This window comes from Juglans regia, chromosome 16 (assembly GCF_001411555.2).
Source record: "Juglans regia cultivar Chandler chromosome 16, Walnut 2.0, whole genome shotgun sequence".
Lineage (NCBI taxonomy): Eukaryota > Viridiplantae > Streptophyta > Magnoliopsida > Fagales > Juglandaceae > Juglans > Juglans regia.
The window spans coordinates 8,770,494-8,789,574 of record NC_049916.1 but is presented as its reverse complement, the minus strand read 5'-3'; the positions used below and the strand labels follow the sequence as shown (position 1 = coordinate 8,789,574).

General features: G+C 35.7%; 2 protein-coding genes across 4 annotated transcripts; both read right to left on the bottom strand.

Annotated features, from left to right (window-relative positions):
- Positions 1 to 291: 291 nt before the first annotated feature.
- On the bottom strand, positions 292 to 5,783 carry LOC108986463 (RNA-dependent RNA polymerase 1-like). 3 transcript variants are annotated; one of them, XM_018959086.2, is made up of 5 exons: positions 5,388 to 5,783; positions 4,491 to 4,777; positions 2,026 to 3,875; positions 1,366 to 1,516; positions 292 to 1,280 (listed from the first exon to the last, which is right to left on the bottom strand). In XM_018959086.2, exons 2-5 carry the CDS (start codon positions 4,716 to 4,718, stop codon positions 468 to 470), a joined length of 3,042 nt encoding a protein of 1,013 aa, XP_018814631.1. In that variant the 5' UTR covers positions 4,719 to 4,777; positions 5,388 to 5,783; the 3' UTR covers positions 292 to 467. The 3 variants fall into 3 exon arrangements, with proteins under 3 accessions (XP_018814631.1, XP_035542746.1, XP_035542745.1); XM_035686853.1 differs by having other exon boundaries at positions 4,491 to 4,685; XM_035686852.1 differs by lacking the exon at positions 5,388 to 5,783 and adding an exon at positions 4,930 to 5,075.
- Positions 5,784 to 14,385: 8,602 nt separating this feature from the next.
- On the bottom strand, positions 14,386 to 18,236 carry LOC108986474 (aspartate-semialdehyde dehydrogenase). Its single transcript, XM_018959100.2, has 7 exons — positions 17,553 to 18,236; positions 16,637 to 16,723; positions 16,471 to 16,515; positions 16,277 to 16,372; positions 16,035 to 16,136; positions 14,856 to 15,010; positions 14,386 to 14,769 (listed from the first exon to the last, which is right to left on the bottom strand). The coding sequence occupies exons 1-7, from the start codon at positions 18,111 to 18,113 to the stop codon at positions 14,688 to 14,690; spliced, it is 1,128 nt and encodes a 375-aa protein (XP_018814645.2). The 5' UTR covers positions 18,114 to 18,236; the 3' UTR covers positions 14,386 to 14,687.
- Positions 18,237 to 19,081: the final 845 nt, after the last annotated feature.

Here is a 19,081-nt window from a genome sequence, read left to right as displayed (position 1 = left end):
TAAGGGAAGAGGGTGTTACATAAGTATTCAAAACATTGAAAATCAATTAGTAAATATAGATATAAACATAATGATTGAAATATTTATTCATAATTGTAGAATGGGGGTGATGTAACCATCCACTGAAAATTTAGTGGATGAATTTCTTTCGACCTTAGGAGCATCGTGAAATCCCGGAAAGATATATTAAAACCATTGTTATATTAAAAAAAATCATTATATTCTCACAATGCTTGTCGACAGCATATCAACATTCCAAACCAATTGTTATATATTGCAGAATCATAAAAAGAAGCAAAACTGGAAATCTATTCAAACACAACAGAAACTAAAACATATATTCTCCAGCCCCAAACATCTGCCTGGAGCATATACAAGTAAATACCAATAACAGTACAAAGCAAAGGTAATATAGTAGTCATATCAAACAGCTGTCACATTCATACAAGTAGTTGAGAGAAATGAAATCATTGACTGAATTGATGCTCCCGCGATGACGGATTTAAAGCCTTTAAGCTCAATTTATCCTTCTTGATTTGAATTAGTTGGTCATAAACGCACCATGCAAAACTAAGGAAATGAGCCCTATTCAATCCCTCGTTGTAGCGACCCCAGTAAGTATAATGATATGTGACATGATACCATGCCGATGCTTTTGCTTTTGCATTACCAGTACTGTCTGCATCACTTCCCTCGTTGAACCAAGTCCTGGCTTCCATTCTTAACGACTTTACAGCATATTTAATTGCATCCAGATCCCTCTTCCCAAAAAAATGTTTTGACATTTTCAAAATATTGCCACTTAGAATTTCAGCTTCAGTTCTGATCCCGTAATAATCCATCAAATTCCCCAACTTGTAATCATACTCACTTTTGTTTCTGAAAGCATCACTGAGAAAGACCTCAAAGCCGTCTACTTCCATGTCATGGTCGTAATGCAGTTTTGCTGATTCCAAAGTGAAGGCTTTCACAAGACTTGTGCGGGGTGCAATGGCTTCCACTTCTTGTAAAAGCTTTCCGATAACAGATCTCGATCTGTAGCTACGTTTATTAGCCTTTTTCATGAAATCGGGATACTCTTTGATGTATAGATGAGGAGGTATTTCGGCTGCAATACCAGTTTCCGGGAAGTCAATGGCAATTGAGTGTAGCTTTGCAAGCTCCATACATTCATGGCTCATTACCCCATGAGGCTCCCTGTCTGCAAAAACACTGTGGACCATTCTGATGATTCCTAAGTTTTCTTTGACCATATAGTTAGGGAAATACTCCGCTACTTCCTGCATGACAACAATTAGAGGCTTTTATATGTTAGCTATGGAAGAAAGTTTGTGGAGAAGGTCATGGAAATGTGAGGTTAGATACCTTTATTGTAACATCATGATCAACTTGTGTGGTCGGTGCTGCAACATATTCCATTGGCTCAACTTGAAGAGGAGGAATAAGATCACGGTCCCAAGAGACAAAGTACATATCTCCGTCCAAATTACTTCCCGAAGATTCATTTGGATGAGGTCTAAACACAATTATTTTCAAATCATGTTAGTAAAGAGTGTATACAGAAATAAAGCGGAATATGACTTTTGAGTAATTGTATATGGCCAAGGCAAGTGACCAAAAAAAAAAAGCAATGGCGAGAGTATGCCAACAAATTTGGATCCTTTTCAAGTCATAAGTATAGGGAGAAATAGCAATGTAAAAACAGAGTTTAGTCTGAATCTAGAATGTTCAGAAATTGCATATTTTACAATACAATTCAAAAAGACAGTTTAACTGTACGGTATTCTGACGTATATATTGCAGATTCTACTCAAGGATAATAGTTTTCATTGTTTTACCGATTGGTTTACATTAGATTTCTCTACAGACATTATAACAATACAAAAAGGCAGTCATGAATATTAATAGGATGTGATGAATTTTATGTTGCTACAGGATTAGGTGTAATCTCTGGTGCAAGTGAGTGCACATATTAATAGGATTCCGTGCTTTAGAACTACCAACTATTGCATTTTAAAAACTTACCTCTTTCCCTTTTGTGGAAAAACAACACAATCCACCATGTGGTGTAGAGCAGGCACATTAACAGCTTTCAGGACTCGCACATCTCCTGGGTGTAGAGAAGGGTTTCGAGCAACAACCACCTCGCCTTCAATGACGTAGTTATTTGGGTTTGAACTTCTGGTAGTAAACATATGGGATGACAGGTTACAAAGCTGTCTACTAAAACGAGAAACTTGTAGAAATACTTGACCATATTCCAATGTTCTGGTTTCATCTAGGCATCCCATCATATATCTTCCATTTGGAACAAAAATCCAAGTTCTAAACCTCAAGTCCATCAACTTGGATGCATGGAATGCTTGAAGCATCATTGAAAGAAATGGTTCTGCATCTGGCTTGTAATCACATAAAAGCATTTCCTTCAAAACTTTTGTGACGTCTTCTGAGAACATCATCTCCAGTGCCTCTTGTGCTCTCAACGGATCTGTTAACATGGCATTCAGTAGATCTATAACCTCCCTTTGCCTTTTTTGAAAAGCTTGATCCTTCACTCCAAGGTTAGACAAAAGAGTGATCATCTGGCGATTCAGAAAACAAGGCTGAAACTTGCTCCATGCCACAACACCGAGTTTTGTGTCAAGTGAGTTGTATCTGAACATGCTCTTTCTCAATGACAACTTTGTCGATGATGTCGGATCAACAGCCACCACACCTCTGTACCCACCATATCGAATCTGATATGCTGATGGAACAAAGTTGCAGCCTAACTTTGTTGCCACTTTGCAAGCCAATTCTTCAGATACCTTCCCAATGCCATCTGAGAAACAATATGTGGCTTCCCCACTATTAACTTCTATATCCGGAATAACTTCAATTTCATCTCTACCAACACTGGAAGTTTCTCTAGAAGAGCAAAAAGATTGGCTGAGTCTGGAAACATACTTTGCCACATCCCTGATATCTTGAAAATCACCCATCCATTCTCTAATATCTGCTGCAGTCAAGCCAGGTCTTGAAGCAAACATCCAAACAGAATTATCCCGTGCATGACTAGATGAAAGGGCAAGAAATTCAAACTTCTTATCACCAATAACTATGCCATTTCTTAAAGTGGATATTATTCTCTCATAAACTCTTGTTCCCTTTCCCTCAATTGAAGAAGATGCTCGTAAAAATAAAGCTATTGATCGAAGTTTATCCAAATCCTCATCAACAAAAGAAACACGCAGAAAATTATCAATATCTTCAGGATAATTGCGCAAGACCCTGTTGGAGAGATTCACCTCTGGACCACAGAAGTAGACTTTGGATGGAGTAATTTGAACCCTGTGTACATATACGAGCCCATCATCCAAAGAAATAGCAGTAGTTCTAGGAAGTCGTGTGGATGTGGCATATCCTTTGTACTGCTCCTTGAGCCATTTCACAGGTTCATAGCAGCAATCTTTCAGATGAAAAAGTTTGTCCAGGGCAAATTCTATGTGCTCAACTTTGATTCTCTTAGAATCGACCAACCGATAAAAATCATCATCAACTGCTGGCCCAGGAACACACCCATGCTGAATTAAGGAATTGATCTTAAATAAGATATTATATGGCAGGTCAAAGCCTGTGGGTGGATTCACAATGGGCACAAGACCTGAACTGCATGAGAAAGGAGAACCTTCCATCAATTCAAGCCGGTCTTCATTTTCTTCATAATGGACAAAATCAAGGTGCAATTTCGGAAGCCGAAGCTTATTTGGAAGCTCCAAACATAGAGCATAAGATTGGCCAATGCAGCTGGATGGAGTGAAATCAACTCCTCGCACCCACTCAAAACGTTGACCATCAGATACATCTTTCTCATAAACCCTTGGAGCTCCGAATAACTAGGAATATAAACAAGAACTCATTTAGTGAAAAAAGTAAAAGTAGCAATTTCAACACAAAAATTATTAATTCCAAGGTATGAACATATGTAATGTTGACATGAAATTATTTGTAACTAGAATGAGATCACAGAATTGTGGAAACAAATATTTTATTCAAGTATGTAAAGACTATACACATGATATCAACCCATAACAAGAAACTGGAAAGGGCTACAAGTTTCTTCTTCCAACTAAAGACCTACTGATCCTGGTGTTATATGGTTGAAAAATATATATTTTTCATTAAATAGATGATATCAATTACTCGAAGAGTGTTGATAAGAAAGAGTAGTAACCTATCCATATAAGAGAGACAAGATGATTAGCTTTGTATGCCTATATGAACTACATAGTACGTAATTGATGAAAGGAAAATTATTTGTATTGTCTTAGGGTGTGCAATATTCATGCACACCCTTTGAAAAAAGTAAACAAATCTGTTACTCACATGAAAAAATCTACTTTAAAATTATGGACTCCACTTCTTTTAGGGAGAGTGCGCAGGATTTGCAATTATATCTAGTATTACTCTTGATGAACTGTTATTTTGAATTAAATTTTTCACCAACTAACCTGGATGAGAAGAAACTTTGTTGCTTGAACACGTGGACGATATAGCTCAATCCTCCTAATGTTCTCATAGGAGATTTCAAACTTGTATTCTACGGAAAGATGGGAAAAAAGGAAATACAATCTTCTCATCTTGAAATCAAATTTCCCAAAGACACCTTCCTGCTTCCAGAGCACAGAAAAATTATCCCTCGAAACCTGATTTCCAAAGCGCAGCACTATATTATCCATGCTGTATAGAAAGATCCTTGGCTCTGGTACAATATCAAAGTTTGAGTCCCAAGCTTCAACTGCAGTTTCAGTATGGACAATAGTAGGGAAAAAAATAACAGAGTTTAGAACTTGAATGCTTCATTACAGAAAATAAAAAAATTCAATGCACTGCCTTGATATTATTACCTACATATTTATATTTAATTTGGAAATGCAGACAAAAATTTACCATAAGAGACATCTCTGTATGATGATCATTGGTGAAAGTGGATCTCTTCTTTGAGATACATTTACCGAGGACAACTTAGTTTAAAGACAAGTAGATCAAGCTTGCGATTAGCATTTTCACTGCTTCTTTATCCATGGAACTCCTCAAAACCATTCTTACAAATTTTACACTTTGTTTTCTGAAAATACTCATTACACAGAGCAAACAGAGTCAACTAAGAAAACTAGAACACATGCATTTGACAATTAGATACATATTACTGCATTTGAAAGAAACTAGCTATCAAAAACACCATAATGCAAAAGCAAAAGGACAATTCAAGCCAATCTGAAACCACCCAACATTCAGTTTTCATAGCAATATATATACTCAAAACCATCAGGCTGACAAAGGCTTCAATGATACATTATCTAGGAGAGGAGAAGAACAGGCGTTGCTGAGAGAAATGAGAGCCTGACCTGAGAGGAAAGCACTGAGTGTAGAATTGCTGGTGTGGAAAAAAACCAAGGCTCGTGAGCAAACTATATATGGACGAGAGCAGTCTGTGGCGCCAAAAGATGACTGTTAACAAACTACCCCCAGCCGAAGTTTTCTTAAGCCTTCTTTGGCAGTTAACGCGTTGGTGGGGCCTATGGAAATGATCTGTTTTGTGGGTATTGTCTGTGTTACTTTGTTACCCATGATTCCTTCTTGCTCCCGAAGGGTAGGACCAAAAAAGAATAATGATGAAACTGAGAAGAAATCTATAGGGAAAAAGTGAAAACTTGGGCAACGAGGAGAGCTGGGGGGTCTTCCTTCTTGCTGCGCAAGGGTTGACTCAAATCAATTGAGCTCGTTGTCTTGAGTAAGCAGCGTTTGGAAAAAAATTAAAAAATTAAAAAAATTAAAAATAAATAAAAAATTAAGGAACCCTCCGAAAACGGAGGTGTTGCCGTCGGGATTAAGATGACAAAGGTCATGCAAGTGATGAAGGCTTATAATCCTTGAGGGAACCAAACTTTTTGGATTTTTTCGAGGGATAGTGCTACTGGGACCGATGGTCCCAACCGATGCAGTGTATTTTTAAAGTTTTTTTTTTTTTTCATTTCTTTTAAATATTTTTTTTACATTTTTAAATACTTTTTTTTAATAAAAAAATACAAAAATGAAATAATATTCACTTTCTTAATTATTAAATAAAAAAATTTTAAAAAATAAAATAAAAAATCATCTGTCAATCCATCGGTAAACCATCGGTTCAATAATCATTCCCTTTTTTAACTCATTTGATCATAATTTAACGAAATGATTTGAGAAAATGTGATGCCTAGTGGTCAACAGTAGGAAAACACGTGGCATAGGAGGACTTGCCACCTCAATGAAAATTGTAACTGGTTCTCATTAACTCGGTTAGATTGGTAAGAAATGGGCCAAAATTTAGTAGAACTTTGAGGTCTAAACTTTTCAAGAAAAGGCCCAAGGTTAGGTCTAACTTAGTAAACATTTTAGTCCAAGATAAGGCCCAACTAAATGAAACTTGAAATCCAGAGTGAGGCCCAACCCAAGGCCCATATTTAGGCCCAACTTGAAGGAAACTTGAGGCCAAAGCTTAGAGAAACTCTTGGAGGACAAGATTGGTTACAACTTAATGGAGTTTAAGGCACAAGTTTGGGTACAACGGCTTGTTTGGAAATAGACCTCATTTCAAAATTCTCATCTCATCTTATTTTATTCTCAAACATAATTTAAATACAAACATTTTCAAACTAATTATTATAACTTTTTCAAATTAATTATTACAAATTTTCCAAACTTTTAAATAAAAAATAATGACAATTCAACTTTTTCAAATCTCAAACAAAAATAATATTATAAAACTATATTCGAACAATATTTTAACTTTAAAATATATTTTTTTCATTTTTTTTTCTCTCATTTCCCAAAACCCAAAAAATATCAAACCCAAACTATCTCACTACTATTCACAAATTATCTTACTACTATTCACAAAATTATCATCTCATCTCACTCTCCAAACGAGCGAACTCGAGGAACAAGTTAGGCTACAACTAAATGAAGCTTGAGGCCCAAGCTTGGCTCATATTCCCACCATGATGATGACACATAATTGTAACTATGACGAGACTTCACTCAAGGAGGGACATGAAGATGCTGAGCACATCAAGCTAGCATTTCTTCACTTATTTTTCTACAAACTCAGCCCCTTTAGCACCAATCAATAACTGGTTTACGAGTCTAAAGAGTAGGAGCAACACCTAACCATTGGATCATATAGCCTTACACATGTCCAAATGATTGGAAAAGCTTATTAAAGGAAGTGGGTCGTTTGTATGTAAGGAGAACCCGGGGGTTCTGCTACACAAATCTACCTGAAGATGGTATGCATTTCTCACAGAAAACCTCTCATTAGTAACTTATCTTCACCAGCTAGAGGGTTGAGGCAATGATTTAAAATCATTTCAACTACATCTGCACTGGTGGATGTATTGAGAAGTTGATAGGTCTTTGAGTCCATCTATCTTTTCAAATACGGATACTCTTTCTATTTCCTACTCTCCACAGCAATCCTTCTATAAACAATTATCGGGCTGAAAAAATACTCTTCCATGCATAAGAAGCATTTTTAGGAAATGCTACCTCAAAAAGTGATGAATGAGGAAAGCATTTGGTTTTGATAATCTTGGCAGGCAGTGATGATGGCCGTATTTGCAGTAGCCTCCAAAATTGTTTTGGTAGAAGAACAATATTAAAATTTTCTAGTTCTCGGAAAAACCCAGGCCTCCTTTTTTCTTTGCTCTACCGATTTTCATATTTCTCCAATAAACCTCTACATCATCTTATTTATGAATAAAGAGTTTTAGGCAATCAAAATATACTCATGCAATATGTTGGAATTGCTTGGATGACTGCTTTGAGAAAAATTACTTTCCCAGTCCAAGATATAAATCTAGATTTCCAACAGCTTATCATCCCCCAAATTCCATCTGTAATACTTTTGAAAGAATTGATTTTATTTCTTCCCATCATAGATGGTAAGCCAAGATACTTTTCAAAGCTGCTAGTAGATCGAATTCCTGAAATATGTTGAGTATTGTCTCTAACTTCTCTGTCTGTGTTTCTGTTGAAATGGATTGAAGTCTTATCACAATTAAATTACTGACCAGATGCCCTTTCAGAACATGCTAAGATGTCATGCAATTTACTCCACTCCAAAGAGTTTGTTTTGATGAAAAGCAAACAGTCAACAGCAAAGAATAGAAGAGGAACCTGGACCATACCTCTTGAAATTGGTCCTTTAAATGAATTAAATGAGATGAAAGTCTTCAAGTGCCCAGAGCCTTTAAGTCATGTTGTTACCCTCCTCCATAGCTAATCAAATCAATCAAATATTGATCTTCATCCTTCAAACCCATCTTGAATGTTTGGCTCTTGCTAAACTCGTCCCAAGTGGATTGCATCAATCCTTCCATTGATTATCTTGGCTCTTGATCTTGTGATTGACCCATTTGGAACTTGCAAAAGATCTTTAAGACAATGCCCACTTTGGTTCCCATCATTCGGACCTATTTTATTAGTTTAGAATAATTGGGTTTATTATGAGAAGCACTTAAGGGGGCCTATACAAGGGCATGTTGAGAAATTTATTATTTTATTGAATTAGGGCTAGGGTTACTGTAGCCGAGTTACTGTAGCGTCGTACTGTAGCTGCGGCACTGTTCACTCAGGGGTACTTTTGGAAGATGGGGCATTCTAGGGTTTCATTTTGAGGAGAGGGGGAATGATGGGAACCAAAGTGGGCCTTGTCTTAAAGATCTTTTGCAAGTTTTAAATGAGTCAATCATAAGATCAAGAGCCAAGAGGATCAATATAACCTTCCTTCTCTTGTAAGCAAGAATTCATGGGAAGTATTGTTTCATATGCAGCTAACACATTGTCAATAATTCGGAAACTCGGAATAAAATCACTTTGATTTTTCGACATAACATGAGGCAAATTATGCTTGAGTCAATTGGCTAAAACTTTGTGTATAATATTATAGAGTATATTACAAATACTTATGGGATGGTAGTCTGTTAAGTTGACAGGCTCTCTGGTTTTTGGGATAAGAGTTATGAAAGTTTCATTGATGGACATGTGGGTTAGTTTGGATCTCAAACCTATCTCAATTTATCGTATCTAATTATTATAACTTTTTTAAATTTCAATACAAATATATAATAAACAATTCAACTTTTTCAAATCCTAAAATAATAACAATATTACAAAATAATATTCTAACAATATGTTATTCAACTTTCATCTTAACTCAACTTAACTCAGTTCAACATCCAAAAGCAACCAATCTCTATCACGAAGAAACTGTAAAACACTCTTGCATGTCTTATCTCCAACAACTTCCCAATCAGCTTGAAAAAATTATGGAGCATAACCATATGGACCAGGTGACTTGTACGGAGACATCTGAAATATAGCCATTATGACTTCTATGCCTTGAAGATTTTGGTCAAAGTATCATTCATATCATAAGTTACTATCTTTTCAAGGACTAATAAGCAAGCATTAATACCCATGGGTTTGGATGAAATAAAAATGTTAGAGAAATACTATGAGAAGTCATTTTGTATGCCACTCTCGTCTTACTACAAAATTTCATTCTCACTTTCAATCTTACAGATGTAGTTAACTTTCTCTACTTGGCACAAGTGTAGTAGTACTTAGTGCTACGATCTCCATACTTTAGCCAATCAACTTTTGCCCTTTGCTTGCATCTCATGTCATCCTTTTCTAGTAGCACATTCATTACAAGTTGTACCTCTTTTAACTCATCCATTAAATCTTGAGTTCTATCATTCTGTAATATCGTCGGCTTTGCCTCCAATACTCGAAATTGTCTCATTTCATCTGCATATTTGTCTCGACTCCAACCTTTCAAAGCTGATCTACAATTACTCAAAGAGATGTTAAGGCTACCAGACTATCAAAGTGTTATGCATCTTGGTCCCCAACAATTTAGAATAACTTCTCTGCATTTTTCATCTAGATTCCAGCATGCCTCATATCTACATAACTTCATTCAATACTGAGAATCACTACTTATTGATTGAACACAAAGCAAGATTTGATTGTGATAAGAAACCGAATTTTAATCCTCTTCTTAAGTTTTTCCAAAAGTAATGATCCAATCTTGATTTACAATAGCTCTATCTAATCACTCCACTGTGAAGGTCTAACACCATGTACCCAGAGGGTCAGAGAGTTATGTCCTATTACCTAAAATCATCTCCCAAACATACAGTCATAAACTCCAAAGTTTCAATGACACATACAACTCCTTGTTTCAAATCAACTACTCCAAAATAACTTACTAGGAATACCACAAAGTCTTAATATAAATGTCAACATCTCAATATACCACATCATTAGAGCACAACAAATTTACTAAATAGAATGCTCCAATAACCATAGCATCCTTTTATGCTAAATCTACTATGCTTAAATAATCTCGCACATGCTCCCTAATCTTGATCCTCAACTGAACCATTCAAATTATATGAAAAATATTGTAGAGATAAGGAGTAAGTTATTAATAACTCAGGAACAAAGCCACACCTCCTACAAGTCAATTGGATCTGGATTGAAGTTTGCACACGAGTTTTTCATAGGAGCAGTCCTCTTCTTTTTTCTTTGTTTTTTTCTCTTTTTTTTTCTTTTCTTTTCTTTTCAATAAAATAAGTGCTAACGAGCCACGTCAGATTTGTGATCATTTTCTTGCACGAAATTACCTGTATACAGAAGAACTGCTACTTTTAATTATGGATCCTATACTTTTTCAAAATGAGTGTGCGGCGTTTGCACACAAAAGGAATAGTTGGCAATCACATACTTCATTAAGTAGATAACAGTTGGCAATCTGTCAGTATAACAGAATTCATACATTGATCAACATAACCGATATCAATGATTTCCTACAATTTTGTGACAGCACCGATCTTTGGCCAAATGGTGAGCCACCATATTAGTCTCTCTCTTAACATGCTTGATTTGCCACTCTACAGTTTGTGCCAAAAGCTTTCTAGCATCTGCAGTAAGGCTACCAAAAGAGCTAGATTCCATTTCACTAGACTGTAAAAGCTTGTATTACTTTGGTAGCATCTCTTTCTAAGATAAACTTATTCGATCCAAGTGCCATACATAGTCTAACAGCTTCAACCATTCTCCTTGCATCAACTACAATTGGAGAAGTGCAATAACTCAAAGTTTTCCTTTTGTTGCAAGAACATCCCCTTGATAATTTCTTATCACCACACCAATCCCAATCTTAGTAGAATCCTCTTGAACAAAAATGTCCCAATTAACTCTGCACCACTCAAGTATAGGTTCCCATCTAACCACAACCATAGGAGCTGTACTACTAACCAAAGCATGGGTTACAACTGCCCTAAGAAATTGGGGTAATAGGCTTAATACCTAGATAGCCCATAAATTGGAATTGGTGGTGATTCCATTGGACCAAAGGATCATTGCCTTCTTATTGAAAGGATAGTGAAACCGATTACTTGATTAGATGGTTTAACGAACTATTTTAACGAGGAATCATTAGAAAAGCTTATTACATCTAGGGTTGCTACAGTGCTACCTGCCATATACGGATGTTATAAGATAGGTAGCAACCCGAGTTTTTTACGGATTCGTTACTATTCATCATTTACACCACACTCTAGAATTTTTTTTTGGGTGCAGCTACTATGCCGCCCCATTTTGACCTCTGGGCTTACCGCCCAGCATAAATTCTTTTTTTTTTCTCTTTTATCTTTTCACATTTTTTTACATATTTAAATACATTTAAAAAATAAAAAAATACACCAATACATTTAAAATCACTTCCTTAATCATTAAGTAAAAAAAAACAAAAGAATTTTGACCATCGATCAATGTCACTTTGGGAAGGCAAAGTGTTTCTCTTTTTTTTTTTTTTTTTTCCCTCCTGAATCAAGCATTTGGAATACTGACTATTTTCGCATTTGAAAGCATCTCGCGTCGCCCTCCCTCCCATCACCCAGCACCTGTGAATCTTCACCCAACACCCGCGAATCGTCGCCGTCCCTCTCGTCGCTCAGAACCCACGACTCGTCGCCACCCAACCTTGTTGCCACCCAACGCCACCCAACCTGAATCTCCCCAGCGCCACTCGTGGGCCTCCTTATGCCCAGCCCTATGTACTTTGTTTTGCGTCCCAGCTGCTCAGCAACAAGAGGTAACTCCCTTTTGTATTTTTACTTCGGTCTTTAAGCTCTATTGCTATTATATCACTCTATTTGGGTTGAAAATGTTGAGAATGTATTTTACAATTGTATCTGCCACCAAAAATGAAAGAAAGAAAGAAAGATATGAGCTTTGTTGCAGAAGGTGAATATATTAATGTTTGAGTGAAAAAAGGGTAAAAAAAATTGGGCTTCGATCCCATTTGTTGTGGCAATAACCAGGAAAGCTGTGATAGACCTAATAAACTGTCTTCCTTGAACTAACTTTCCTTACCCATGCTGCAGATATCAGGGGGAAGAGCCAAACGGGTTTGGGGCTTTGGGATGGGAGCCGAACTCGAAATTGCAGCAGAGGAATTGGGGGGCTTCAGGAACTCAAAATCGCAGCAAAAGGAGGGAGGAGAGGGGCTCGGGACCCAAAGGGATTGGGAGTAGGTGCAAGACCAGTTCACTTTTAGTGAACCTAGTCTGCCACATGGAGTGTGAGGTGCGCCCAACAATCGGCTAATACCCAGATTTTTCCTTCAACTTTTTTAAAACCTTTTCTTTTACAAGGCAAAGGATAGCAGAAGCCATCGTATTAACATATATTTCAGCATGATGTAAAATTTTCCCACTATGAGGGATATGGGTGTGAGCTGACTTAGTCAGACTCTAAATCCGACTCTAATTTTGTCAAAATTCAGATCTTAATTTCGAGTATGATTTGAACTTGTGTAGACTCTGATCCGATTGCAACTTTGACTTGTCGAAGTGGAGTGGGATTTAGGTTTTCAGCTTTAACTTTTTTTTACCTTCATATTTAATCCATTTTAAAATAAATTTTGTGGTGTTTCAAATTTGAATTTTTCCAAAAAATTAAAAACTAAAATTAAATCATTCACTATTAATTAATTTCTATATTAATATCTAACTTATTTTTATACTAGACTTAGGGCTGTTTGGGATTGCGGAAGGAACCTCAAAAAGTGCTTAAATAGTCTTAAAAGTTCTTTAATAGAAAAATTAAATTGTTTGAGTGTTATATATTAAAACACTTTTAATTTCAAATAAGCTAAAAAGTTATATTTTGATGATTTTCCTCAAACATGCTTTTCCAGATAATACGGAACGTGATTCGAATTTTAAAAAGACTATCAATGGACGAAAATATCAATGCAATTTTTAGATAATTACAACTTTCAAACTTTCAAGGATATTATCATAATCTTTAAAAATTCAAATAATTATAATTTCTACATCAAAAATCACTTTTTAAATTTGTTTCCAAACAAACGTAATATGTTTGAAAGTACTTTAAATATATAATTACCAAACAATAAATAACTTTTTAATAGTAGAACTTATTAAGTTATAAGCTATAAGTCCTAAAGCTATAAACTATATTTCCCACCACAATCTCAAACATGCACTTATACTATAATGTTTAATTACATGTTATAATACTATAGTATTACATATTATTTTTAGTGTCTAATTATACATTATTATACTATAATATTACATGTTATTATATTATACTGGTGTCTAACTTATTTATACCTTATTTCTATACTAGACTTTTTAGTGTCTAATTAAATGTTATTATATTTTAATAAATTAGTATTATGTGTTATTAACTTATTATACTAGAATCTATATAGGAGGAGAGAAATATTACTTTCACGTAGATTTTTCTTTAAATAAGAATAAAAAGAAAATAGAATAATTCAAATTTCATACACATAGAATCTATATAAAAAAATTAAAATTAAAATTGAAAAATTAAAAAATTGGAGTAGCTTGAAAAACCCCAGGAAGTTCCTTGCTTGAGAAGGGTAGACACTAGACACCATTCATGGGGTGATTTACGACTGATTTAATTCATTTATTATCTTATAAACATGCTGATGCAGGCATCCATCTCGGAAGAATATTTAGTTACATTGATATTGTGACTGACTAGCCTGCCAGTTTTCATATCAATTTTCCACTAACCTGACTGAAAATACCAAAATCACATGTAAAATTCAATCAAATATCACACTTAACTAACCTACCTTGGTTCCGGCAAAATTCTGGTATTGTAAGTGCAAGGAATTTACAGATTGTGGTAGACAAAATTCACATATTTTAACAACAATTGCATAGTGTTGGAGACCAACACTCATCGCCTACGTATCCAAAGCAACAGTAAGAGATTCCAGGGTATCTCTGATTCTGAAACATAAATTATTACTACAAAATCTTCCCATTAAGGATTGGTCAGGGATATAATTTCAGTTTAAACAGAAAACATCAAGCAACTTAATGAAGCCTACGGTGAACATGATGAACATGATTTAGACATTTAGAGGTTACACTAAACAAGATCACTCATTTTTCTCAACTCAACATGAGGAACAATATCCCTGATATCCGCATCTGAAAACTACATGAAGAAAAACTAAAAGCATCTTATCTCACCATGCTGGTAAATCCATAATTGAAATCTCATCACTCGAAACAATTGGTGGACTATAGCAACATCTCAGCAATCTGAACTGCATTGAGTGCTGCTCCCTTGCGTATTTGATCGCCACAGACAAAAATTTCCAGCCTGCTTGGAAGTATTCCATTAGTATTAAGGTTTGTCAAAGCAGAGAGATAATGATTGAAACAATATCGCCTATAAATTAGTCTCACCCATGGTTCCCCTCCTGAGACACATCGCGGCGGATCCTGCCAACTGCAACATCATCTTTGTTTGACACCTCCAATGGAGTAGGGAATAGATTTGATGCCCGATCATCAATAACCACTACACCAGGAGCATTCTTCAGAATATTCCTGGCTGTGTCCTGGACAACAGAGAAACTCAATGAATTAAGAGTTGGACCTTCAAGTAGAAATTCTTTATAATTCTCCAAAATCTCTTTCCAAAGATCAAATGGGATGATAACCAAAATGACTCTACGATGGGAGGGAGGAGGGAGGGAGGGAGAAAACCCCCACTATTGTGCAGCAATCATAGGACCATCAATGCGTAGGATGCTTAGGATTTTGCATAGGGACCCCATGCAAAGGATTTGGAGTGTGATAAACCGCTTCTTTCTCGACCACCAAACATCGGCAACTTAAAAAGTGAAAAAAGGAACTGCAGAAGGCAACTCAAATTTGCAGCCGACTACTTTGTACATAATAACATGCTGAAAAGTCCAATATTCAGGAAAAGCAATTTTATGAGGGCAACTACTCAATGAGATAGTTTCTTTTATATAAGAAAAGATGCAAAATGCACTACCGAGGTACTAAACTGGATAGTTATAACACCCTTGGTAATTATATCAATTATTTTCCTTTTCAAAGAGAGGAAAAGGAAAGATGCTAATACAGAAAGAACAAAAAATGAAAAATGAAAAACAAACAAGCAGCATACATGCAGGCACCAAATCAAGCAAAACATACCAATCCTTTATTCATGTTTCATGATATCAATACTGACCAAAGAAGAAAAATTGAATTGGTCAGTACATCTAATCGCTCATTTCTTCAAGCTAGTTTGATGTACCATCGGCAGAAATAAGAATCCCCTTGTTATAAAACCAAATAACTCTAAAAAAAAAAAATGCAAGAAACACAAATGACCCATTACAAATGAACCCATCCCTGAAAATGAACACAACAAAGACCTACATTGCATAAAATATATATATATATATATTTAGAACATTGCATAAAATATCATCCACCTCAATTTTTATGTTTTCCCTAGTAATGATATTTAAAAGAGAACAAATCAAATCTGTTCTATCAACAGATATTATCATAAAGAAAAATCAACAAGAATAATGCGGTTTATAATTCAGAGGATCACATCATTACCTCATCAAGGGGGTTCTCAAATTGAAGATTTACACTCTCAGCATGTGCACGCATAACAGGAACTCGTATGCATGTGGCAGTCACTTTAACATTCTTGTCATTCTGAAAAATGTACAAGAATCATTTGGTATAAGACCAGAGAGACTTGTTCTCCCATCCACCAAAGGAAATTGCAGTAACTCAACCTATCACTGATAAGATGATATTAAGAATGAAGTAAAAGATACCATTTCGATACTTACCCATATTTTCCTCGTCTCTTTTACTAATTTCATTTCCTCTTCATTGTATCCATTTGACAGGACAGGTGCATCGTGCGAGAACAAATTAAAAGCATACTGCAGATGGAGAAAGTCTTTCAGAGGTAGGGAAAAGATGGAATAGAATATGAGATCCGTCATAAAAGCAGGTATTCTGCGACAACAAATTGACAGACCTGTTGCTTGAAGATTTGACAAGTTGGTGATTTGCCTTCCAGGACCTTATAAAAAAGGGGAAACAATCCTTTTAGAATAAATAACCCGGGGATGGATTGATCCACTTCCCGTGGAAATAAATGTTAAACTGCAAAACGACAATGAAATGGTGTAAGAGAAAAAAACCTCGCGAGTTTGCAGCTCAAGCTCTTCCATTGCAGCAGCACCAGCACCACTGGCGGCCTGGTACGTACTAACAACCATGCGTTGTACCTGAAATACTCAATGACCAACAAAGTAAGCGGATTTTGAGACGTGGTGAAACATGCAACAGTATGCTGCAGAAACACCACTAAAGGTAACTTGCTTGATGCATTCACTATTTTCTTAAAATCGTGAAAGAAACACAACCCCAACAATGAATCATAATTATAAGAGTAGTGGAAGGGACACAACTCTTTTGCAACTTTTTGTGACTCTTTTAAATGGATGGTATTTTTATAAAATAATGATACTCCAACAACTCAATTTTATAAAAATGCCCTCCATTTAAAATGCAGTTGTAAAATAGTTGTACAAAAAGGTTGCATTTTTATCATCACTCTAATTAGCTCGATTACCACAAGACTCCAAAATTTGAATAAAATTGATACCTGTTAGGAAATATACAATAATAAAATGAAAAATTAGAATAAAAGTGCAACCGCAATAAAAGATCATTTTTCTAAAATTAAACCCTACTCAAGCCAACCGAAATTCTCCTGCGACTCTTATAAAATTACTTTATCACGATATTCGAATAACACCGCATGCCTGTAAGATGTACCTCTTGAGCGTAGAAATAAAAGATCTATCTCCCCAAAAACTAACACTTTCCAAACACTCACAAATTTACGAAATGAAAAGAATAATTGGTTAGAAAGCTGAATCACTAATCCCAGTCAAATAAACAAGATAGTTGAAAATGCGCTTCTTACGCTAAAAACAGAGACTAGATGAATCCCTACAGCAATATCAATACAGAAAAACCTGTTTCAATTCACATGTGCATACAGTGCATCAAAAAGACGAAGCAAATAAACCCAAATGTATAAAGTCTCACCTTGGCTCGTCGATGAAGAGGCGTGGCGGCCATCAAGCAAATGATGGTGGAACAGTTGGGGTTGGCAATAAGTGCCCCCTTCCCCGTTCCGAGCTTGATCCCATCCATGGCCTCTGGATTCACCTCCGGTATCACCAATGGGACCTTCTCCTCCATCCGAAACGCGGAGCTATTGTCCACCACTATGGTTCCCCTCTCCACCGCGACCGGCCCGAACTCCTTGCTGATGGACCCGCCGGCACTGAAGAGAGCAATGTCGACGCCGTCGAAGCTATCTGCAGTGAGTTCCTCGACGGTGTAGTCGCGGCCCTGGAAGGTGAGTTGCTTCCCAGAGGAGCGCTTGGAAGCAAGCATTTTGATGGAGCGGAAGGGGAAGTCGCGGTCAGAGAGCACCGAGAGAAACTCCTGACCCACGGCGCCAGTGACGCCAACGACCGCGAGCGAAGGCGCCGTCTCCTGGAGGGACATGCGCACCGCTGTGGGGCCAATACGGCTGGGATTGGGCTTGGTGGTTAGCCGGAGTTTGGAGGAGAGAAAGGGATGGTGGGTGACGGCTGCCATTATAGCAGAGATGTGTGTGGAGGAGTTGTATGTGTCGGAAACGGAGGAACGGCGGCTGGTGCAGACAGACAATTGTTTTCGAAAGGGTTTTAGTTTTGCGAAGCGTCTGCGGTTGAGTTGATAGGGCTGTCATTATTTGTTCTTCCAATTATAACTATTCAACGGTCAAACTTGTCGCTCCAATAAATTTTATATTTTATTTATTTATTTTAAAATAATTACTTTATGAGTGCTGCTACGGGTCCCGGGACCCAAAACATGTCCCGAAAAGATAAATTTTTTTTTTTTTTTTTCATATATTTTTTAATCATCATAAACATTTTTTAAAAAAATAAAAAATTTATAATATCATTAAAAAATGTTTTTTTATCATTCAATAAAAAAAAAATTTAAAACAAAAAAATCCCATTCAGGACATGTTTTAGGTCCCAAATTCGGGACCCAAAGCATTTCTCTTACTTTATATAATTTATAATTATAAATATCTTTTTATATAAAAAAATTTATAAATTAAAATAATTTTACATAATAGGTTAAATTTATTTTATAATAAAAAATAATTGATAATCTGATATATCGTAACAACGTCTAGTCTATTTTTTAATTTTTTTTTTGTAAATTAAATATTTTTTTTAATTGATAAGTCAAGTGGGTAACTTAGAAAATTTGAGAAAAAAAAAATATAATAAAAATAATAGGTACCATTTTTGTATTTTACTCTTTTTAAGACTTTTTATATCCAACCTATAACGTTATATACGTCTCTTTTTTTTTTCTATTTAATTAGGGATGAATTGTAACTTAAATTTTGAACTGAATGACAAAAATGCCAAATAATAGAAATAAAGACAATTTTTTTATTTTTTAACTAAGGATTTTCATCAAATTTAAAATGAAGAATACAAGAGAATGAGGTAGGGACCTTAAAAGAATTCCATTATAATAGATGCAGTATATGCATGAATGAT